The 25,420-nt window shown below is 43.8% G+C and overlaps 1 protein-coding gene across 6 annotated transcripts in view; it reads left to right on the forward strand.

Moving 5' to 3' along the window:
* Nucleotides 1-25,420, forward strand: part of dlgap2a (discs, large (Drosophila) homolog-associated protein 2a) — a 155,854-nt gene that overhangs the window by 91,662 nt on the left and 38,772 nt on the right. For all 6 annotated transcript variants that reach the window (XM_076748065.1, XM_076748067.1, XM_076748061.1 and 3 more), the window contains 2 exons: nucleotides 9,019-10,166; nucleotides 20,617-20,831. In XM_076748065.1, the coding sequence (XP_076604180.1) occupies nucleotides 9,019-10,166; nucleotides 20,617-20,831 (1,363 nt within the window). The remainder of the gene's footprint in view (nucleotides 1-9,018; nucleotides 10,167-20,616; nucleotides 20,832-25,420) is intronic.

Below are 25,420 nucleotides of genomic sequence, written 5' to 3' on the forward strand. Positions count from 1 at the left end.
TAGGAGGCGTTCAATGAGCTGAAATCTGCCAGACTCGACCGGCTGATGCAAATGCAAAGCGACGAAGAAGAAGAGTTCTTACAATGTAAACTGTAATTTCACACGTTCACGGTCATTTCTTTGTGCTGTTAAAGTATATGCAGCTTATGCTTTTTCAGGTTCCACAAAATGCAAAATGATTTTTAAAGTTAAAAGCTGAACGAATGAGTCAGTTAATTGACAAGTTGATTGACAGACAATTAATCAGCAACAATTTTGAAGCTAACTCAAAACGATTTTTGAGCAAAATTCAAAGAATGGACTGGTAACAGGTTGTCACATGTGAATTCCGATTTTCTGCAATAGTAAATTGAATATTTTGGGGTTTTAGACAGTTGATCAGACAAAACCTGGACTTGTGGAACTTGTTATTGCCATTTTTCAGACATTTTCAAGACTAAACGATTAAAAAAGAAAAACATCTGCAGACTCGTTTATTGTGAAAGTCAGAATTAGTTGCAGCCCCTAAGTTCTTAACATTTTGCATTATCAATAGGATGTAATGTGGCAATAACAACCTATACTCCACAGCCACATCATTGATAACAGTGGCATCTGTTTGCAGCTCATCGCTCAACAAGTTTATCAGTAGAACTCCATGGAGTGGCTTTATCTGCAATTTGGCTGCTTCACCAGTGGCTGGTGAATAGTTGTTGTATGATGCGTTCAGAGCACGCCCAGGGATGTCAATAGCACTTCTTTCCATTTCACTGCTGTGAAATTAGGCCAGTAAAACACTGGGACAGGCACTTACACTAATTACATTTTACTGTCAGATGTGTTCAGGTTCACCTGCACTCCCTGGAGCGACATGCAACCTTCCTCCATCCAAAACAACACGTGGGCGCTGTGGTGTTTGTGGGCATCTGTGTGCACACAGATGTGGGTCTCTGAAGGCTTAGTGTAGCAGGATGGTTCGGTGTTTGAATCCTTCCAGTCACACACGGCGCTTGTGGTCCTGGCGGTGACGACTCTGTGTAGCACTCTATCAGTACGACTTGTTTCCACCCTCAAATGCTGTCAGTACTCTTCATTTTATGATCTGATTACGTCCAGATTAACATCACAGCAAATCCTTTAACACGCTGATCGACTTTGTGCCTCTAATGTTCCGGCTGACTTTGGAGAAAAAGGCGAATGAGAGACAAGGATCTGAACTGGACCATCGGTATCACTTCCATCTCAAAAAGTCATTATGGTGGGCCCCCACCCTCCGCTCTCTGAGCCGCTGTGGTCTGCAGAGAGGAAAATTACATTAGAGGGGAAAGGATTTCAATTGTCTTCTTGAGGCTGAGGAGTGTGGATGCCTGCAGGGCCCGGGGGACCTGTAGTGTTTTTAAAATCAGTTTGTCCTGCTCTGGACCTCCTCGTCTGATGGGAAACATGAGCTCGGTCCTGAGTGGTTGAAACAGCGGCGCGTCTGCCGCTGCTGACTCGAGAATTAAAAACACCGGATACACTTATCACTTACGTCATCCCCGCAAATAATAACAGTGTGACATTATCAAATTATCTCACATTTTGTCCTGACGTCCTCCGTGGCCGCAAAGACAGCAAAGGAAGGGAACTTCAGAGCGTGTTGCTATGGCAACCAGGGACACTTCTGAGGCTTCCTCTAACAAGTTGCCTGGGAATGCAGTCCTGGCTGTTACATAAGATGTGACTTACTCTCTCTCTCTCTCTCTGTCTCGCACACACACGCACACACACACACACACACACACACACACACACACACACACACACACACACACACAGGCAGTCACAGGGCTTTTCCTGTGGCAGAATTTCACATTCAGCATGATTTATTCATAGCTGGATAGCTGCGCTGGATTTATGATTCCACCATGTAAATGCAAGCCCATGCAATCTACCACACTTGGCAAGAGTACGCGCGGGGGCATTGTTGGACTCCAAGTCAATTTCTGTGGCTGTTGTAAATGAAAAGGGGGCTTTGAAAAGATTTAGATTGAGGAGATCGTTGCTTGAATAACAAACGATACAAAGATAGCAAGACAATTTGGCAACATTGCTGCTGCTGTGATGTTGTGTGGGATGAAATTACCGCGGCTGAGCATGAGAAGGGCTATGCATTTTCAGCGGGAGCCTTAACAAATTTAGCGTTCAATTCCGAAAATACAAAAGAGGAACCAGAGGGTTGGGCGGCACAAAAGCTTCAAGGATTGTCATTCTTTTAGGAACGAGGAAGAATGCTGATCCCGACACTTCTTTGTCACCTATCGTTCCGTCCCCACTCTGGCTGGTAGAGAAAGACGGGAGCTGAGGAGGAGCGCTGAGCGTAGCACAGATAACAGACTTCATCATTAGCGGGCTCATGATAAGTATTCAGGCATTCAGCGGCTTCTCCTTATCTGGCCTCCATAATCTCTCTGCAGCTAAATACTATGGCTGCCTTCAGCTCGCCACTCTGTAGGTGAAATTGGGTGTTAGAGAAGAGAAATTGCCATTTTACGTTTGTTGGGACAGCCTGCCAATAGCCTAATCATTTTTGAAGAGATTAGTGCAGAGGCTGATAGACTTGTGTGCAGAGCTCTTTGGGGAGGGGATGCAGCAATATGCATATCTGCTGTTCTAGTTCCTGTTCACTCTGTATCAGGATCATTTTACAGTCTCCTGTACCTGCTATCTCCCCAGACTTTCCCAAAACACGCAGCCACACACAAACTCATTACTGTTGTTTACAGAAGCTCGGTAGACAATAGCCACTTACCTCCGCCAGCCTCTCCTTGCTCTAATCTATGCCTTCATGCTCGCAGGCAAACCTCTGTCCTGCTGGGAGGAAGATAGTGGGGTGTAGACTTTGATTGTTGTTGGTAGTCATACCCAGACAGCGCTCTCAGGTGTGTAAACGTAACCACATTCAGCTCGGTGCAACACGAACTGCTGGAGGCAACAGTGCAACAGGCCATGCACGCATATCTGTGCAGTTAAACGTAAGCGTGTGCATCATTGCAAGCTGGGGTTGAATGATACAATCCTCCCGGGATTGTATCACTTTTTGGGGGGACTGCTGAAGAGAAATGGGAAAGCGGGGACACAGAGGGGATGACATGCAGTAAAGGGTCCAACTCAGTCTAAGTTCATGGTACCCACTCTACCAGATGAGCTACCGTGGCACCCCACAGTTTGATTTTAATTACAGAGCTGAGGATATTTCATTATAAAGTTGTGTAAACTGTCATTATTTGATGTATAGTACAACATCTGTGAAGTTGAAAAAACACAATACCAACCATACAGAGTTGTTTGTTAGCATCTTTCCAGTTTTGATACATGCGCATGGTTGTTTGGGACCATCTTCACAGTACAAACCTGACATGGTCACTTGATTGGTTGTCGTAGTAGAGGGAAATTTCTTTCATGCACAGTATTGGCACGTTGTTCCATTGTTTTAAAGTGCTGGAACATTTTTTGTTGCAACAACTTTAATGGTGCTCGAGGCTCTGATCTCAGGCTGGAGGCCTGCCTCCTGTTCAACAACCTGCAGTTTTCATTTACATATTTTATACTCTTTGTTGTTCACCATTACTCTAAAGCAATATTTTGTCACACAGCTGAGCTTATTCTGGCAGACTTTCGCTGGAGTTTCCAGTCAATAAGAGGGTCTCAATTCCCCAGCTCATGTGACTTGTAGAAGAGCAGCAGCACCTGACTATGACTGACAACTCTCATTATGTAATGGGACACTTAGTCAAATGTTTTCGAAATACAAGCAACATGAACTACTGTCACTGTGACAGAGCAGTTCCAGCTGTCAGCTGTCGTTAGTGGATAAACAGTCATTGTGTCATTCTTTGAACGCTGGAGACAAAGTTCATGACAGACTCTGAAGCATCATGTCACTTTCACAGAAGCAAGTGTGTTTCTTCCTTAATCATGGAAGAAATCATCATTATTGTGTAGATTCAGCGGCACTGGCTCCTCACCCCCCAACATGAATTCCCAGCTTGATTTCAGGCCTGCTGTAAGAGTTTCTCCTCTGCCATTGTGTAAGCATGTGAGCAGCCATGTGAGCATACATGTCCAGTTGTGTTCACGCAGTGCTGACTCTGCCATAATGTAACTGTTTTTCATCTCATGTCTCAGCATTAGATGTCAATCAGAGCGGAAAACATGAAAGGAACCTTTTTTTTTCTTGCGTTTCAGGTGTCACACTCGGCCAGAGACAGATGGTCTGTGAGGAAAAATAGCACTGATTGGCTCCAAATTGCTGCAGCAGTTTGAAACAGCTCCGGTAGTTGAGTATCGCATTAGCAACTAAAATGCTGTAGGTTCGCTTTCAGCTCACGCTTCGAATATACAGTATGCATAAGTCGTCCTGTGCTGTCACTCGGATGGACAAGTGAGCAGGATATCTGCCAAAGCCATAAGCCGGGGCCTTATTTTGATCGAAGCTGCTATGCTGGATATCATGAGGCTTGCAAAGCTGACAGATTTGTTGCTTTGCCTCTTTGTCCGTTGCCTCCTTCTCCAATCTAATAGCTCAGACCATTGCTGATTCGCCCTAAGGGTAGAGGACCCAATTCCTTCCTCCGATTTTCAGAAGAAAGACCAGAATTCTTGGGAGACTGCATTTAACCTTTGGGAGATGGATAAGAAAGCTGCTCTATCGATTTGTTTTGCTCAGAAAAGAAGGGGTGTGACTTCTCCTCCGGCCTGTGGGAAGAGATGCTGCTGGAATAGCTTGACAAAGCTGTTTTTGGATACATATCCTAACCCAGTTTTTGTTTCAGCTGCTAAAATGCTCCACAAAACATCGCTTCCTGCCTTTTGACGTTTGTCGTATGCAGAATTTCTCGCTGAATTTAAAGGCAGGTGGGATTGAAATGACATTGGCAGATGTTTTCAAGCTGTTTGGGTCTTCTGGACTCCTCTGAAAGGACTGCATGTGTGTGTTAGCTGCTAGATCGTTAACTGACGTAGTGAAATCCGTGACTAAAAATAACCTTTATTGTTGAAGCACTGATTCATATTCACCAGCAGACCAGTAGTACAATTAATATTGAAGCAGTTTGGGGTTTTGATGCCAGGCTACTTAGAAACGACCGATTCTCTCACTGACACCAAACATTAAAGACTGTCATCATGAGTCTCTCGTGTGTTGCCTCAAACACTGGGACGCTTTCTCATAGTCGCCTTTATCTTAATCCTCTCTTAAATAGTGCTGCAGCTAGCCACCATGCTAACCACTGCCAAGTCTGAAGGTCGCATGCCTTTGATCTCTCAGTCTAGTCCAGCGCTTTATTATCTTTTAACTTTGTTTTCAACTCCAGTTAGGGTCTGAGCCAATGGAGGAGTGGGAGCTGTCAGTGATACTCAGTGCAGATATAATGCTATTTAAATGCTAATGTGTTAAGAGGAGCAAAACGACCTTTACTCAGAAAACAGAAGCCCTTAATAAATGAGCCTCTTCCTCTGACTCTGCTTCCCGTCCCTCCACACCCAGTGTCAGATATACGGTGTGTTCATCGCCGTCCGGCCCAGAGGGCTTTGACGACATTATAGAGCTGGACATCGGTTCAGGTGTTAAGTCAGACATGATTGGATGATTGCAGAATATGCCAGATGTTGAGTTGAATGTGATTGGTTTGTTTTTTTCTGCTGCTGATGTTTATCGTGGGAGGGCTTTTAGTCGTTGCAGCGAAAAAGTGAATTGGTTTAGCCTTCAGCGTAAAGAAGACACCATCAAGCACCCCTGCCTTTTCCTGTCTTACAAATATCAGATATTCTTACTCGTCTTCATTTGCATAATGATTATTATCATCGCCCCGGCAACGTTTAAAAGCATAAATAGCCTGACATTCGAAGAAAATGTTGCCTTGCTGCTGTATGTTGTGCTGAAATTTAATTGCCATCCAGTTTTTGAATTCACGCTCCATCCTAGCAGTCCATCGAGGCAGTTGGCACCCTTGCCAGGAAGCTGATAATGTGATGGCAGGTGCTGGTATCAGTGTAAAAACAACAAGCCCTCTGCCTGTCACAGATACTTGTCTCCCTGTTTGCAGAGCACTTGCCAGAAGGATGCACACTCACTGAGGGAGCCGCTTTCCCTCAATCTGCCCGGCGTTAATGTTAAGTAACCTTCAAAATGTTTTGTAGGACTTACTTTTTGAATCGACTTTCTTCTTTCCTTTAGCGAAACTCCAATTCTGTATCAGCAGAGGTGAAAAAGGAGAAAGAGAGATGGAGGGCGGATGAGTCTGTCATCTGTCGTATAATCCCAGGAAATGCCATAACTCTGCCGGTAGATAATTTATTCAGTGCAGCTCCCTGAGATACCTCAAGGAATAGTCAGCCGTCAGAGAGAGGCCTTGGAGTAAGACAGTGACATAACTTCAGACAGAAATGTAGCATCACATCAATCAATAATGCACCATCATCCTTTTGCTGCAATTATTCGCAAGCAGTGAACTGGACCGACTCAAGCCGAGCAAGTTCATCTGATTCAGCCTGTTGATTTGTACTCTGTAGTAACATTATTGATAGGCGTTTTCACCTCTGTTGTGTGCAACCTTACAAAAACAGCTCCTCCTGGAGGAAAACGTCTTATCCTTTTTTTTTTTTTTTTTTTTTTCCTCTCGCACGCTTTGAGTCACCTGGATTAATTTTGCATCAGGCTGCCAATGAGACAACCTCACGTAAGGCTGGTAAACAAGGAGAATTTGTTTTCATCTCGACAGATGGAGGACGACAGCAACAGAAGAGCGAGGCTGCACCTCAGGGGTTGAGATCTTAGACCTCATTAAAAATAAGTTTGAATGGAATAAATTTCATCCAGTTTGAAAGATGAAAAGGAGCATCCACCCTTAGTCACGATTCACTCACAGCACAGGAGTTGGAGGGTTATTTTATTTATGAAAATGAGACTTTCTCAGAGCTATTGACAAAATAATCAAGAGGAAAAGCCTCAATATACCTAGTGACAAACATGTTCAGGGTGCAGCGACAGGACCCAGAGGAGCTGCACTGAGCGCACTGTCGGGGTTGTAACTCGTATGCCAGAGTGAAGCTTATGCAGTTGTATTTGAATGTTGAACCATCCACTAAATACTTTTGCGGCGTCCAAAAATCTGTTTTGATTGTGTTACGGTTTCTGTTTAGTTGCAGCACGGGTTGGGAGATACGTTGTAGAGTGTGACACAATGTGAATGTAATATTTCCATATCTGTGTATACGAGCTATCCCTTAAAAGTCTGTCTATGGCACTGTTGTATGATTTAGTGGATTTGTCAGGTATTTAATTTGTGGGATTACACAGAGATTTCTGTCTGATTGTTGTTTTCATAAACACTTTCATCATTGATTTCTTTTTCTTTCAGAAATTTAAATATCACGCCATACATGGTCATGCATATATATGAAGAAGATTACCCATATCTCCAGCTAGTTGGGCCAGTGGGCAATGATTCTCATTACAGTCTTTTTCCCTTCATTTATTGTTTTGACAGAAGACCGACATCTTTAACAGTTCACATATTATCACTTTTTTTTTTTTTGGGGTAGGTGTTTGGCAGTACTACTGCACATGTGAAAAAAAGTAATTTCAAGTCTTTTGTGGCTTTAGACAGAGACTTGAGTTGCCATTTTGATCATTTATTTAAAGCTTGTGTGCCATGATATCTTTATGTGAGAAAATACCTTATGACGCAAAACAGAAAGAGGGAGCTGTTCAGTGCAGAGAAAGTTTCTGGGACGAGATGGACCGTAACATTTAGTCTGAAGTCCAACCCAGCAGTAGAAATCACTTGTGTAGCCACAAGGTTGTAGCATTCTGCTGGTGTTTCACTCATCAGTTCTCCTACTTTTGTTCATTGGCGTACCTGAATATGCCAAGTCAAGGTGTTTTTCCTCCACCACTATTTTGTCTGAAACTCCCCTCCTACTCGGGCTCCTACCACAGCAGTTCATAACAACTCTCCTTCATTTTATGGGGTTACAGTGGGAGTGAAAGTGCATGGGTTTATGAGGCGTATCATTGGCAGGCAAGCAAGCTAAGATATGATTATTCTTTGTTTGCTTATTTCCTATTTCACAAGACGGCATACAGATAAGTATGAAATATGACCTCGGTGAGCTTTTTCTAAAACAATGTCCAGCTTTGCATGGAGAACCAAGTAGTGAGGATACAAAAGGAATAAATATTACACAAAAATATAGAACTAGAAATACTATGAGCCTACACTGTTAAACTGTTTTGTAATATAGCGTAACTTAGTCGTACTGATGTGATTCAGTTGTTGTAATTAAGCTGGCCACAGATGGTGGTGAGGCACAAAGATAAAGTAAACCTAGCGTCTGATTAAGTTAAATACATTGAAGTAGGGTGCTGGCATGTCTGCCCTTGGTGACCACAATTGGGTTTTAATCTAGGACTACATGGCCAACAGAAAGAAAAGGAGGGAGGGTGCATTCAGCGATCGTCTCCCAAGGACGCCTATCTGGCCGTACGCCTCACAGCGCTCTCCTCAGGGCTTTGACGGATGACACCAGCACTGCGGAGTGATAGGCTATTATTTCACTTTGCATTGGATAAATGGCAGTGCGAGTTCCCACCTGTCGCCTGCTTTTCTCTTTCTTTCGTTCTCTCTTTTTTTCCTTCTTCACTTCACTTCTCTTTTTCCTTTTCCTTGTCTCTCTTAGCAGTACGCCACACCGGACCTAAATAGAAAGGACAAAAAAAAAAATGGAACTACTGAGATTTTGTCTGTGCAATCTGTTGATTTCACTTTCACATTTCAGATATGCTACGTTTTGAGGGTTTTTTGTGTCCTTTGTAGTTGGAGTGGATGTGGAGAGGGAGAGTATGGTAGATAATGACCAACCTGTTTGAGACTGACATGTCATTTGATATAGGCTTTTTCCCCTCTCTTCAGCGTTAAGTGTGAAATGCATTTCTTTTTCTGTGAAAATGTCTTTTTACTTTGGGTGTGATCCAATATTCTCTCTCTCCTCTTTCAGACCAGCAGTATTCATGGTCGCCCTCGCAGTACTTCGATGAGGACAGCTACTCCCCTCCACCCAGGAACATGAAGGGTCTCTCTGGTGGCCGCCCTGCCCAGCTCCAGCTCACCTCCCCCACCTCAGCCCACACCTGCGGCCTGGCTGAGTGCGACCATTCCCTGGAACATCACCTCCACCATGGCAACTCACGACCCCACTCCTACCTCCTCAGCCCCACCGAGAGCTGCCCCCTTGAGAGTCACCATCGCTGCTCCCCGCGGAGCTCCATCCACTCCGAGTGTATGATGATGCCAGTGTCCATGTCGGCCACCGACCACTCCATCTCTAGTAGCACTTTCCCCCGCATGCACTATGGCAGCGCTTCACGGGACAGCGGTGGCAACACTTCTGGCGGCAGGGATTCCCGAGATGACGGTGGCTCATCCTCGCATGGTGGCAGCGGCAAAATGAACCGAATCCCAGCAAACCTCTTGGACCAATTTGAGAAGCAGATGCCACTGCACCGAGATGGCTTTCACACGCTGCAATACCAACGCACCTCCACCACAACCACAACTACAGAGCAGCGCAATGAAAGCCCAGGGCGAATACGCCACTTAGTCCACTCGGTGCAGAAGCTCTTCACAAAGTCGCACTCTCTAGAAGGTTCCTCCAAGATGAACGGTACTAAAAGTGACTCCCACCGGGACAGTTCACACCACCACCATCACCACCACCAAGGCCACCACAAACACAGCAAACGCAGCAAGAGCAAAGAACGTAAATCTGACGGCAGCGGCAAGCAGCGCTCGGGAGGTTGGTGGAGTTCGGACGACAACCTGGATAGTGACAGCACGTACAGAACACCCAGCGTCATGTCACGGCATCCTGTGGATCACATCAGCCATTGCTACCCTGACTCAATGCACGGCCACCTGGCTGGAGACCTGTCGTTGAAGACCTCCAAGAGTAACAACGATGTCAAGTGCTCAGCCTGCGAGAGCATAAGCATGGCACCAGAGGGAAAGTTCATGAAGAGAAGCTCCTGGTCAACGTTAACGGTCAGCCAAGCCAAGGAGGCCTACAGAAAGTCCTCACTCAACCTGGAGAAGCCCATGACGCCCACCGACCTCAAGCCCAACCTCAGGCCCTGTCACTATCTACAGGTGAGTTTGGCTTATTTTGTTATGTGTCACAGGTCGGGTCTCTCAAGCAGAATTTCCCATGGTTATGCAAATTTTCCACTCCAACACTGCAGCTGCTAACATCACTGATTGTAAAAACCTGCAAGCATATTACTTTTGGTGCCACTTGATTGGGGAAATTCACCAACTGATAAATTTAGTTCATTCAAATGCTTGGATCTGTGGACGACTAAATGATGGGTATTTGAAGGGTTTTGATGAAAGGAGAAAATGGTGATTCGGTTGATGCCTCATGACAGCGACGAGCAAATGAAGACATGATAAAAACATTCATTTTGTCTGTCAGTCACTACAGTGGTTGAGTGCCCGTTTACCATATTGTAAAATTCATAAGAACTTGAGGCACTGCAGCACAGAGAAGAGCATCAGTCACCAAACTTAGGTCTGTATTGTGCAACACAAAGCGTTCCTTTTCTACAGGCATCGAATGAATAGACAAGGAAGAAAAGCTGCTCGTCTCAGCTGGATTTCTGATTGATCTAAAAGACAGTGTTTTGTTTGTCACTGCCCTCGATATTACAATGCGAACATGTCCTATGGCTCAGCATGTGGCTGGCAGCAGAAGGGACTAGCACAGCAGGACAAATCAATTAACTCCAAAAATGATCTTCGCCGGAGGGAAAGAGTTGGCAATATGAGCATAAAAGACCAGAGATCAATGTTGATTTATACCAAGATTTGGCATTGGGTTCAGCCGGAAAAAGGTTAGCATTTAGCTCAGGCCCATGATCGGCTCAGCGGGAGACCCCATAGCATCGCTGGGATCAATTCAGAGTGAGTCAGAGAAGGGTCTCATAGGTTTTATATGCGTGCTGAAGGGTATATGAAAGAGAGAAATGAAAAGAACACATGCTCATAAGTCCCCAATTGCAAAAGCAGAGAAAAATAGATTCAGTAACAATGCTGCTCAATATACAACAATGTGATATCTGATAGCATCATGTAAGTACTGCCTGCAGCCAAAGTAAAGTGAGCACTTCAGCACATTGGGAGAGAGAACTTGGAGACTCCGTGCTCTAAGCAGAGTGTGTTGTATGGATTAAAGACTGCTGTAAACGGAAAGCCAATACATTACTCAAATCAGACAATGGAGCCAAAGAAGCAACTCAATCTAAGGTTACGTCAACAGAAAATGTTTTAGAGGGCTAATTCTGATGGGCATATTTTTAAACATAACTGATGATCATTTTGAACTGGGCAGACAGTGCACTGATCCACTCAAATTTTTTACAATCCCACTAAGTGCAGTAATCTTGCAATGAGAGAGTCGCAGTGTTTAGTGCCCCCCACCCTTTCCTGACTTCCATTTGGTCATTCAGCTGAGGTAGTGTCCGACTCGCGGGACTATAAACACTTCTAAAAATAACCTCCTCTCCTCTTTCCTGCCGCAGGGCTATATTTAGCCCAGCGTTATCAATCCAATCCATGCGGGGTGACACATCGTCCCTCCCCTGAGGAGAATCAATGCCCTCTCAGAGGGCTGGAAGATGCTTCGAAGGAGAGAGGAGGAGAAAGTTTAAGACACGTACCGCCGAGGTCTGCGCCTCTGTGGATGCATTGTGATACTCCACGAAGCAGAGGGGAGGAAACAACAAAAGAGATGCCTGTTTTTGCACCCCATGGCTACCGTGGTTTCTCATCACCACGAGCAGTCAGGCAGAGAGATGGAGCCAATAGTCAGGGATGATACTTTGCACACACCGAGGGGTCACGTCGAGAAGTTTTCACTTCCTGCTGCTGCTGAATTGGGATTACCCACAGCTGCCTGCACTATAACGAAATAAACTGTATCCTGGGAGAGTGCGTGTGCTGGCTGTCTGTCCATGTGTGAGTGAGAGTGTGCGTGGGGGTGTTTTTTTTTTTTTTTTTCTGTTTATCACACAGCAGATGGTTTGATGATGTGCTAGTCACCTTGTTTGCGTCCTTGGTTGATGACAGAGGGAGTGACAAACTTCAGAAGTGTTGCAAAATGATGAGACAGCGAGCAGTAAGATATGCAGGACTCGTCTTGTTGAAAATATCTGTATGTATGTCTGCATGAGGACATGCAGCAGGTGTGTGTGTGTGTGTGTGTGCGTGTGTGAGAGAGAGAGTGAGTCAGCTTATGTGTATGTATGAGAGATCGATTAACCGGACACTCGGGGAGACAGAGATAGATTAATATTGCCTGTACTCTGAAATGACAAATGTTTGGGAATCAGACCTAGCATTAGCCATCGCTCTCTGTCATTGGCTAAGTCATTTCACAAATTAGCCGCAATTAGCTACCCCCTTAACACACACACACACATATGTGCATACATGCACAGAGTTTTCAGGATGTTCATGGGTTTGACTGTTAGCTAAATATTAATGAAAGAAGGTGATCGGGGCAAAGCATTTGTCTGCTGTCGGTGACAGGCTCGCTTGGATGAATTTCAAATTCTTCTTTCCGTGCATATATAGCAGGTGTTTGGGACACCATCGCTCTCTCTGACGCACACTCTCCAAATTAGATATGCAAATACACCTGGACTGCAGTAACAGCTGTAACCTATGCCTCCTCCACCTTCCTTGCGCCCTGCCCATAACTTCACAGCACAATAACTTTGTCCTACTGTCTCAGTCCTGATTAAAAGTCAGCGGCTCCAGCAAATGCTACTCTGTTCTTTCCCTGCATACAGTACCGTAGTACAAAGGGAGGATTAGTCTTTGATAGTTTTGCTGATAGGGCATTGCGGAGGGATTTAATAAGCCAATTAATTGCCATGTTGGCTTGCCAAAGGTGGAGCTTGAGACGCAGAAAGCCTGCTGATTAAATTACAAAATGGAAGTGCAAAGCAGCAGAAACAAAACTGGCACTGTGACTGAAAGCTGCAGTAACACCACTTACACACAGTCACACACACACACACACACACACACACACACACACACACACACACACACACACACACACAGGGGTTCCCTAACTTTTTCATTAAGGGGTTCCCAGATAGCTATCAGGCCACGAACTGCTACTTAGTACGGTTTTATCCCAGGAACTCCAGCATCAGACAGCAGTTTGTAGCTAAATGTTACTCATTTCTGTTGCCTGGGGCGACAGCGTGGCTTTGTGGTTACCACTGTGTCAGCAAGCATCTGCTCACATCTGTGTTTTACTACCTCAAACCTTACCTTTCCTTTGATTCTACAAGGACGTAGTCAGGCTATAACCATTTCATTGTTAATTGTTCAGCACATTTTCCCATATCTGTGTTGTGTGGGCTACTGCTTTCCCAGAGCAAATCAATAATAATGGCTAGCTGTGGTAGCGTCCCAATTCTTGCAAGGTTTAATACCAGTATTCTTCTCTGTATTAGAGTGTTTTAGCAGAACAGGTCACGCCTCCAGAGAGCATATCCAGGTGTTACAGAGAGGGAACTCTGAGCATTATTGTGTTGGCCTTGACTTATTTCTTCTTTTTGAGGTGTTCTCTTCCATATATTACTTCTGTTTGTACTTTACTGTATGGTTAAGTTTTAACAACTCTTATCAGTCTCCTGTAGGCAGCCGGTTCCAGAAAATAGACTCTGATAAAGCAACTGTGCGCTACCTTCCCAGCACTAAACAAAGCACAAAGCTACAGCAGCTGGGGAAGAAAGTCAAAAACTAGCAAGCTTTGGAGCCAGATATTTGTTCTCAGGAGCCTGAACTAATGGAGCGTGAACATTTGGGATAACGATGGCGGCCAGAAACACACAATTAATGCCAATGTTCCATGTTTGATGAATGTGAAAGTAGGGAAACGTGTTCTAGCTCATCAGTGACTGTCTGTCAGCTTGATTTGATGTTTTCCTGCCTCCTAGTGGCCAAAATGTGGCTAGCACAGCTCTAAAGAATAATATGGGAGAAATGGAGATGGGAATCCCAGGCCTCTACATTGACTACGTTTACATTTTTTTACACCAAATATTTCAGTTTTTGCTCTGAAAAAGTCAATATTCTTACTAAGCTGTATATATGAATTATGAAATAATATATAGTCACGTTTATGTAAAACCTTGATAATATATCCCACATTTGAACTGGAAAATGCTACTTCGCAGTAAGGCCTAATTCAGAAAGTCAAACCAGAATATGCAGTTTACATGACCCGTATCAAATCTGGAGCATTGTATTATTCCGAATAATAGTGGAATATTAGTGTGCATGTAAATGTAGTTATTGATGGCATTTAGCTGCATTATCGGAACAAATTACTCGCCCATTAATGCTGCACGTCGAGTGCAGAATCTGATGTGGATTTACACAAACTGGCTCAGGGATTGTGACGAGGAGGGAGTTCACATAAGAGATTTCCTTAGAAACATACAATTTATTAAAAGGAACACAGGAATATGGTGCGTGGATAAGAAACAGCAGCAACGAAAGAAATGCGTGGATGTGTGAGGGATGAAACGTGGAGGCGGTGAAGGTGCAAAAGAAGATTATGCAGAGTGGATGTATGCACGGGAGGAAAATGTGATGCAGATACAGGATTTATGTTCGTTGCATGTATTAATGCGAGGAATGTTAACGTCTCCTCAGCCCTTCAGGTATGATGATGATCTGATGTTTTGCTCTTCTGTCAGTTTTTGTGACAGCGGACCTTAAAGTCACATTCTTCATATATGTCATGATTTATTTTATTTTTTTTCACAGGGTAAAACAAAAGAGTCGGCCGTAAATTGAGAGCGTAACTTTGAATTATTTGTGATTCCGGACACAGGTCTCCCTGTCTCTCCCTCTTTCTCTGTGTGGGTGAGGAGCACACTCTCACCTGTCCCCGATCAAAAGGCGAGGCGTGGAACAGATGCTGCCACTTGGCTCAAAGCTGACAACAAAAGCGAAGGCCGCATACAGGGTTCTAATGCGAAAAGTAATTAAATGAAACACTCAGTTAGCTGAAACATAATAATGAGGTGGAGGAGAAGTGTGGATGGATGAAGGTGTGCTGTAGCAGAACAAGGCAGGCAGAGAGTGTGTCCGGTGGTCACAGCATGAGGGAACTACATCCACTCGCTTTGAGCATTGAAAAATGAGTCCCACGATCTCTTATGCTCTTTTTAGATACCTCTGAAACTGTTTACTTTTGTGCGCCGTACTTTGAGTTCCTCAAGGTTTCTGTGAAAGGGCTTTTTTCAGTTTCTCCTTGGCCTCAGCTGGTGCGAATTGACTCAATTAGTCTCTCCTGTCGTGTCCTTTTTTTGGAGTTTTTTTTTGTAAAAACTTTGAGCTATAAAAGTCAAGTGAACCATTAGTCATAATTGTACTCATTTATATTTAGAGTTATTGCATGATGAGGTGTTAAATTGAACTTTTTATATATCCTGTTTCCTCCAGTCTGATTCTGTTGTCATGTCCTGTGTTTCCTTATTTGACTTCTGAGTGTTGATGAATTTCAGCCGCGAGTTTTTAAATGTAGGTGGACGAGAGGTGAAGTGATAGATGGAGTAAGAAGACAGTAAGACTTTCAGGTCAAGAAAAAGGAACATTATATGCTAAATATCAGCATGCATTCTCATTAATATATATGTATATACTGAAGGCATTTCGCTCAAAACACAGCTGACACTGGCAGTAGATGTTTTGGTGATCGTCAGGCTCTTAGTGTTAGACTTGGATTCAGAGTCAGTCTCAGAAATAACATTGGCTTTTTGCTTGTAACACTATAAGAATCAAAAGGACCAGATCATGGATCATTTCACTCACCTTCCAGTTCACGACTGTTTCCTTTTATTATCGAGCGTGTCTATTTACACTTCTGTGCTAACATCTGATAGCATAAAGTGTCAGTAAATAAACAACATGAAGACAAGATGAACACAGACATTACAATGTTGCATGTGTGGGCGGGCAGTGTATGTGTGAAAGAGAAAGGCGAGAGAAGAAGAGTTGGCGGTGGGCGTGCGGTGGGTGTTTAATCAGGTCTAGTAAGGAATCCGCGTATTCATTCTCCCCTGCGAGGTGGGAAGAGGAGACAGAGACAGATAAAAGAAAACAGCACCTTCTCAGACTCGCACAGCAAACCCATGCAATCTTGTGGCAGGAAATGAGGGGCTGGAGGCTGGTGGGTGGGATTACCGATGATTGAACCGTTAACAGTTCTCTAACTCTCTCCCTTCCTTCCTCTCTCGCTCTTTCTCTCAGCCATTTATCCATCTTTCTATGCTACATCCCATCTATCCTGTCTCTCTCTCTCTCTCTCTGTCTCCCTGTCTATCTCACTCCACCGAAATGGCAGTGACTTATGTTTCTTTGTGCTAGAGGTGGTGTGTATAGATAGAGCCGCAGAGTTAATCAATGAAATGCACTGCTGCACTGCAGGAGCGTTGGCTGAGGCCTGCCCAGCCCCACCACCCAGCTGAACACACATATACGTACCCCACTCCCCGAGGCCTCCTGCAGACTCAAAGATCAAAGCAGTGGAAGTAAAGGTTGACACAATATGCCAATGTCTGCACTATCCTGCTATGAGATGCATGTGAACCTTCCCACCGATGTTATTTATAGGGAAAGCTGAAGTGCCAAAACAGCCTGGGCTTACAGTGTGTGTGAGGAGTACCTCGGTGTTTGTCAAGAAAACCTTGGTCATAAATATGGTATATAAATACCTTTCCCCAAGTCATGTCTGTTCTTTATAGAGCACAATCCAGTTAATTAGAGGAAGTAGAAGTTCTGTTATTGTGACAGCGCAACTTTAAATGTGAATCTCACACTTGAGCTGTGAATTTTCACACAAACCTCGGCTCATGTTCACAAGGCGCCTTACGTCACCGCCGTGAAACCCACCGTCGAGCAGAACGCGTTTATTTAGGGACAAGAAACGTCGAAACTTCCCCAAGTAATTGTACATGGATGCCATGTCTTCCCTTTAGTCGGATCTTTAGGTCAAGGTGAACGTCCGTGTCGGCAAGCGTCCACACTCAGGCCTCACAAAGCATGCTGGGACGCCATGTGTGTTTCCCCAGCAATCGATACGGGCGCACTGCTGCACACACTGTTTCTTTATCTTCACAGGGCGACACCCTACAATCTATTCAGTTTATCAGCGAATCCAAATTAAACAAATCTCACCACAGCTTGCGCCTGTCCTCTGGCGTTCCGTTCAGTAATTAGACGTCTAAAAATATCAAACCCCTCCAAGACTTAATTAACCCATCGACTCCATTTGGTAGCTGGTGCATGCCTGTCTTTGGAGGGGAGATGAATGGCTTTTATCAGAGTGTGTGTGTGTGTGTGTGTTGAGTGTGCGTTCATGCCGGTGTGGGCGTGTATATGTGAGTGCGTGTTTTTTGGATGGAGGGCATCAGAGTAAGCTTATGCATTCTTAATTCATGTGCTTTTCCTGCATGGTTGTGGCTCTGCTCTTTTGGTTGAGATGCATGCTTCTGCACCTCTTTCTGTGGCAATTTGCCGTTACCTTTTCTCATGATGTAACACCGCAGCCTTGCAGTGAAACCCGCCGCCGAGCATTACAGGCCCAGAGGACACACTGTAATCCTGATTAATCACGCTAACGCCACAACATCGACGATGCATAAGAGTCAAAGGCTGCTTTGACCCAGCATGGTCTGTGATTAACAAAGAGTAGGTTGTAATAAAGCCATAATTGATCAATTATCCGGGCCGTTTTGATTTGATGTGACACTTGTTAGAATAGTAATCGCTGGTGGGCGTGCACTGATGCCAGAGGTTAGTAGAATTAGTGTCACAGGGAAGTTGGATTTTTTTTTTTTTTTTATGATGTAAACAAACAGATGCCTTCAGTGCTGTTGATGGATTTTATGTCTCGTAAAAGTGACATCTCTCAATTGTTTGTTAATACAAGCAATTTCTTCCAGTTGCTTTTCCTTCGTTTTCGTGTGCTTTATTTTCAGCAGTGTACTCTCGGAAAGGATCGTCTCTGTTTTTGTTTCTTTTTGAATAATAATTGCATTTCAATTGTTATTTTCCAGTGGATGACATTTGCATCAGAAAATGATTAGAGTCATGTGTCTGACGCATTAGTGACATTTGGATCTCCTCCTGACATTTCCCACAGCCAGTCAGCTGCCACGCAGTTCATCGTGAACCTGTGAGCAGCGACTTAGTCACTGATTGGCGTTGGGGGAAAGAAAACGGAATCAGTGTTATCATTATAATCTCACATTTATACAGTATTTAATGATCGATAAAGATTGGGAGGCTATTTTAAAGTTCTCCTTGGGTGCAGCTCTGGTCCGGTGTTACTGTAAAGTCCAAGAAATATGGACCCAAGTCAGATTTAAGTTAATGAAATCCAGAGCTGGGTGGATTGGCACCGCGCCGAGGCTGATCCGCCTGCCAGGATGTTAAAGTGATGGATGGATACAGCACCACAGAAGCCTTCAACTTCCACATAGAATTTAATGATTACTGACAATGTCATATTTTATGAGTGCAGATCATTGACCATGGAAATGCATGTCCAGCTAAAGCCTCCGACCATCGCACGCAGTCAGCAGAGTGCAACAAGCTAAATCTAAAAAGGAAAATAGAAAACAAGAGAGGCGGGAAAGGTTTGTGCTTGTTGGTGGTGTTTGCGTCTGCGTGTCGAGCTGCATCATCTGTGTGTGTTTGTTTGTATGTAGGAAAGGCGAGGACCCTGACTCAGCTGCTGCTGGTGTTGTCACAGTAATTGAACTCTGTTGTACTGTTTAACGAAAGCAAGAAAATGAGAGCGTGTGAGTCAGGGAGAACAATAGAAAGAGTGGTATTGTGTGTAATGAGCTTGTGAACAATCATCATCAGTTCATTACATGTGTGGGTGAAGTTAGCCCAGCAGATTTTAATAAGCCACACAACCGTCTTTAATAAGGAAACCTATTCGAATCATATGATAACATTTGTACATGTTGTATAATGGTGTGTACCATAATGGAACCACATTTTACTTCCGCCAAGAATGATCTGTATTCACAAGCATTCTGTTTTCCTGTAACATGCTCCACTTGAAATGCATTCTAATAACAAAATTGCCTGTCTGAGCAAAGCATGCAAGACTAACGTCCAAGTGCATTAACCTCGACTTTGTGCTGCCAGAGCACCTGTGTGCAAGATGCTCTGTTTGTCTTCCTGCGCGCTTCACACACTGCATTTAAGACCGCTATGATGCTGCTTGTTCGCAGTGAAATATTCACTCCATATGTAGTGAAGACAGGCAGTGAGTGCGAGTGAGACACAGTTTTCCTCACTCTGAATGGGATAATGGTGATGCTGACGTCTGGGTACTCAATTACCTGGTTTAACGAGTGGAAGAAAATTGCTACATGTATAGTGCCTGGCTTGTTTTGATGGCAGGTTTGCACAAGCGATAGCTACGGCGGGCTGAGCAAAGATAGCTCCTTCTCTCTATTTTCAAGCTTTCTTTTGCCAGTAATTATGATTAACAGGCCAGCCAAATTTCTAACAGCGTTTCAGTCAAGGTTTTCAGCAGTTTGTAACCTGGCCAAACAACAGAAAGGCTCAAACACTGAGCACCTGTGGAAGCTGTGCGAAGGTTTTAATGTGTGTTGGCTCATTATGAAAATGGTGTAACTGAAAAGACGGAACCAACTGTGCCAGATGAAGGGGGTTCAATTCAACTGTCAATCAAATTGCATATTGCTTCGTCACTGGAAAATATTATAGCAGTACTTTTTTATGGTTTTAATGCTTTGTGTAGATCTACAACACATGGTCCTCTAGGAGAGTCGAGATAGAGTCATTGCGCTCTTGCAGTGTTTTAGGAACATACAGGAAATGTAAAATCTTGCAAAAGAGTCATTGATGATACACAACAATATCCAAAGAAAAATCTATCTGAAGCGAATTTTCCAAAAACGTTTGAAAATGGATGAAAAAGCCTAATGTGAAAGGTGTCCAATGTAGTAGCAAACAGAGTAGCAGCAGCAAGCAGAGTTTTATCTTTTTGCATATTGTTCTGATGACAGCCTGCATTTTTCCTGTTTTCTCACCGCTTTCATAGCATTGCACTCTCCAATTTTCAGCCACAGCAGGCATCACCGTAAAAACCCCTTGTCCCCCACCTGCACAGCACCAAATGGCAGACCAACAAAGTTAGCGACTAGCTGGTGAGCATATTGGAGCATTTAGCAGCAAAAGAGTCAGGTATTTCCCTCATGAGTTGTTGGAGACCAAACCACAGCTAAATGGAGCGTGAATATTGGATTTACATTCATCAGGCTGCCAGAAACACAGCTCACAAACAAATGCAGATGTTGCTTCCTGTTTGCGGGGTGTGTAAACAGGCAGCTGTTTGCGAACATGTCTGCCATAAATTCAGAAAGTGAGAATATGACAATGTTGTGTGCGCAGTATCATACGCTGCCCTCAGGTGGCCAAGAAATCTGTTATTGCTTTGACTTTTCTCCCTCACCATGTCACCCAGGTGCCCCAGGATGACTGGGGGGGTTACCCTGGCGATGGGAAGGATGAGGAGATCCCTTGTCGTCGGATGCGCAGCAGCAGCTACGTTAAAGCCATGGGGGACGAGGAGAGCGGAGAGTCGGACTCCAGCCCCAAGACGTCGCCTCAGAAGTCGGTGCGGCCTGACGCCCTGGTCAAAGCCATCGTCAGACCCAGGGACCTGCTGGACTCCCAGAGGTACCACACATGCCTTTTAAAGGTTTCAGTAGGTCACAGCTTGGTTTCTTTTTTTCTTGCATGTCCCCGTTTGTGTATTCACCTCGCTGCTTGTGCAGATGACGGAACATGAACACGTCCATCTTAACAAGTCTCATTCTGTATCTTCAGATCTTAAAGTAGCCATTTGAAGGATGTTAATGTGATCCTACCGTCTGCCAGTTTTGCGTCTTTAACCCAGTCAGCATGTGTGCAGTATTTGTTTAGGCCCACTGATCTGAGTGCACCTCACTGAGATTTTTGATCTAACCACTAGGTTTCAAATTCTGCATGTAGTGGCTTTCAGTAAATAATCTCCCGGTGGAGTCAGATAACTCCACTGGCTCCTCGTGTAATTCCCTGAAATGTGGTGGAATGGAATGATGCATTAGGACATTTTTATATTAATCTCAAGACATGCCTCTTCCTATTTTCAGACTCCACTTTAAGGGTACACCTTTTCACAGCTTAGTATCTTGTGCTTTGAATATCACGCTTGTTATTTATTTGCTTTAATACGTTCCCTTCAGCAGTGTTGGCAGTTTTCTTATGCTCATGCCCCACCACCACATGTGTGTCAAGCGCTCGATAGCTGAACTGTGCACTCATTAGAATCCATTTATGGGTATTCATATCAGTATCTTCAACTGCAAGAAAGTGCACAGTGCGCTCTTCTGGGATGTGTCCCATTAAATGGTGAGGAAATAGAGGGCTTTTGTTTTGGTAACTCGGCAGCGGAAGAAAACACTCATAAGAGGATTACACGATGAGACAAGCTGAAGACAATGTCACAGAAAAATAAACACAAGAATCTATGGAGATGTACAAGTGAGTTATTAAGATTACAGCATTAACAAACCCTTCAGATGAGGATAAAATTAGATTATAGAGTTCTTGCACCAAAAAGGAGTAATACAATAAAGAGTAGCCTCATCTGTTGTAATGTTAGAATTGAGAGACCATTCAGCATTTCCCCCCAAGGTATTTGCTGGGATCGTGCTATCATTAACAAAATATAGATAGATGATGTAACTTTCTTAATATTTCTGTGTGCTAAACCAATTATAGAGTGAGATCACAGCGATGATACACAGCAGAGGTTACTCCGTAGCTGTTTTAGGCCAGAACTGACCTCTGTTTTCTATCCTGCTGCTGTATTGCGTATTGTATCTCCTGACAACTGTCTGTTTTATCTTTCCGCTCTATATCTGCCTCACCTTCTGTTGCACCTCACATCCCATCTCCATCTTTTGTTCATTATTGGCATGAAACATGGTCCTGGGTAGACACCAGCCGCAAATACAAAAGATGCTGCCATCACCTCTCATTCACTGTTATCCAGCAGGGGTGTTTAAAAGTGTCCTTTTCCCATTATCTCCAATAGTTTTGGATGTTCATTTTTCAATTATCAACTCACAAGTGAGACTATTCAAATATTACTTATCCTCTTATTTTGCTCCCTATTGTGGTTTCAAATTGTATTCTTACAGTACTTCAGACAACAAATCATCACATTGTGCATGGCAGATGAATCTTTTCCAGAGTCTTTTTTTTTTTTAAAGGTGGCATTACGAGAAAGCAAATTCACTGCTGTTCCTCCTTCAAAGGGACCTGTTCCTCTTTGTTCGCAGCAGAATGTGAAAACAGTAATTATGGACAAAAATGCACAAGTCTATTTTAATAATGTGACAATTTAAAAAAATATCCTAACCCTGCTCTCTCAAAGCACAGCGTTTTATCTGCCTTTGCTCTGCTTCGTGAGCTGTGCATATTGAGTGCATTTACCAGTCAAGGTCTGAGTTCAGTTTGGTAGTCCCCACCAAAGGCCTTTTAGCAGCATCTTAAAGACCTGGCTGTACTCTGCATTGTCATTTTTAGACAATTAGAAGCATTTATTTTGCATTTCCTTTGGAGGAAGCTTTGGGAGTAACTTACACTGTGCTTAAATGAACCTCAGAGGCTCTTTTTGAGTTAACCAAAGATATGTGCCAGAAAATGTTGCAGGCACCTGATAATGTAGGGACAACAATGGTGCAAGTTTGCCTTCAGAGGAACATGCTTTCAACAACAGTTGTTGGCCTCGCTTCATCTATGACCAATTCAATCACCTGTGTTCTGTCCCTTCACTTAAAATCAGTGTGCTTTGTGAATGATTGACATGCTTGGACAACTGACAATACTTGGTAATACTGAAGTGGCTAAAAGCTGGTAGAAGTATTATTCCATCAACATCAATTATGGAATTTTCTCTCAATTAGATAAGATTAAATGTTGAATACATATTTGGGCTGCAGGCAGAGAAAGAGAGGGAGAAAGAAAGAAAGAAATCAGTGGAGCTGCTTGAATTGCAACAAGATAAAAACAAAGGAGAAAATTACAGGTATGGCAGGGTATGATTGGCAGAATTGTTTCTTTAAAGACAGCTCAGGCTTTAGGATGCTCTTGCTCTGTGTGTTGAGCACAGTGTGAGTTTGCCCTCTGTGCGGTGTGTGTTACTCAGGGAGGTTTGCTGGACTGTGCAGAGAAACTCTCCACAGGCCTGCTGCAACTTCTGCATAAATCACACTGTGTGTCTGTTCTGCTTCTGGTCTGCATGAGCCCAAAGGCAAATAATCTGACATAAATTGCAGACATTATGCAAGGATGACCTTGTGTCTGACCTCAGTGTAGAGCGTGGCCTGTGACTGACACATCGCTGCAGTATGTGATGTCAGACAGTCATAGCATGAGACAGTGATACACATACTAACAGTGAGGATTCCCTCACTCTTATTTTCATATCCTCCTCTCACTGTTCACGCCGCTGACCACACGCTCATTGCCATTCAGCAGAGGTTTTTAAATTGCTACTCGCTCGTACAGAGCAGCTTTTTCCCTGGAAGCTCTGAAACCGCAGCGGGCACCACCCACAGAATCCACTAATACGCATCGCCACTGTTAAGCTGACCCTGATGAAAACACGTACGTGCATACACGCAAACAGAATTGATAAGTATTTCTGGAAGCGTTGTGATGCCTCGCTGCAGGAGGAAGGGCACCAGAGATGTTCACCTTATACAGTCATGGGCCTCAAGTAGTACTGTGCATGCTTTCATAATAAGCCAGAGGATGCAGTGTAATTGAATTTTGTTGATTGTGATCAGGCAGGAACATACTGATATCCGTCACAGAAGATGCCATCCTTTGGCCTTTCAAACAGCTCTTTCAGAGTATGTAAGTAATGTATGAGGCAGCCACAGTGAGGTGTGCTCCTTTTTCCACATCTTGCAAAGCTTCCCCAGACAATCCATTTTGAGTAGCTGTAAACAGTGAATGATTTATGAGGATGCAACAGCAGGAAGGGCTATCAGTTGCAGTTATTGTACTCCAAGGCCCCTCTGAATAATGGCTCTCTCAGTGGTTAGACGGAGAGTCTGCTGGGTTCTGCTGAAAGAAAGATATTGACCAGCATGGATCAGGCTGTGTGGCCTGCCTCTGCATTGAGTGCAGCAGCAGCATTGTTGATATTTAGGGTGTCATGAGTGAAGAGTCCTGATACTCCCCACACAATCGAAGAATGCCATCCGCAGAAATGTCCTGTTCTTACTGATCGCAACAATTTGAGACTGGTTTGGTGCAGCACTAGACCAATAACCCAGCCAGGTTGATGTATTTGCCAATATTAGCTAGACACAGATATATTTTGGTGTTTTGGCCTACGAATAACACGAAATATGTGTGAGGTCATTTAGAAACCATGTCTCCATCATATAGTGAGCACTGACAGATGAGTTTTTCAGCTTAAAATGTCCCACTCAGTACATGTGTTGGTGACAGCTCTTAAAAAAGTTCATTTAAGAGGTAAGATGACATCACATTTTATTTATTCCAGGAGGAAAATTTAGCTTTACAGCACCATGGTTGAGAGTTACAGGATACAGATCAGGAATGAAAAATGTACAACTCCGACAGCGTTTTTATGAAGTGTTCCTGAGCCCATGGAGTAATATCCTTCATACAATCACGTGTTCACAAAGTGGTGACCTCACTCCATCCTTGCCTTTCGAGGATGTCTCTTTCATACCCAGTAATGATACTATCACCTGTTACCAATGAACCTGTCCTGTGCTTCAAAGTGCAGCAAGAGGTGACCTCAGTTCCCATAAATCAGCTTTTTTGAGAAAGATCACGGCACACTCATGTTTGCAAACCAGCCTGCTCTGTGATCATTTGTACCAAAGAGTACCCAAGAGACAGGGCACCAAATGGTTGTGAGAGCAGCTTTTGCTTTTAAACCAAGGGGAAATACTCACTGTTATCCACAACGATTGTTTTACACTCCAACATTTGAAATCAACCATTTGGACAAAGATATTCTTGACTTTTTATCAACCTGAAGAGGATTTTTTATTTGGACACAGTTTACATAAATGTCCCATCCTGTTCTATTTTTGATGTGTCTCTCATCATTTGTTCAGAAGTGAGCCTGTTTTCATTTTTTGTATTCTTGGCACCATCGTGCTGTGATCCATATCTGTTACCGTTTTAAGTCCGCACATAAGAGGTGCCACGGATACTGAGTGCCACCTGAC

The sequence above is a fragment of the Chaetodon auriga genome, chromosome 14 (genome assembly GCF_051107435.1).
Source record: "Chaetodon auriga isolate fChaAug3 chromosome 14, fChaAug3.hap1, whole genome shotgun sequence".
Taxonomy (NCBI): domain Eukaryota; kingdom Metazoa; phylum Chordata; class Actinopteri; order Chaetodontiformes; family Chaetodontidae; genus Chaetodon; species Chaetodon auriga.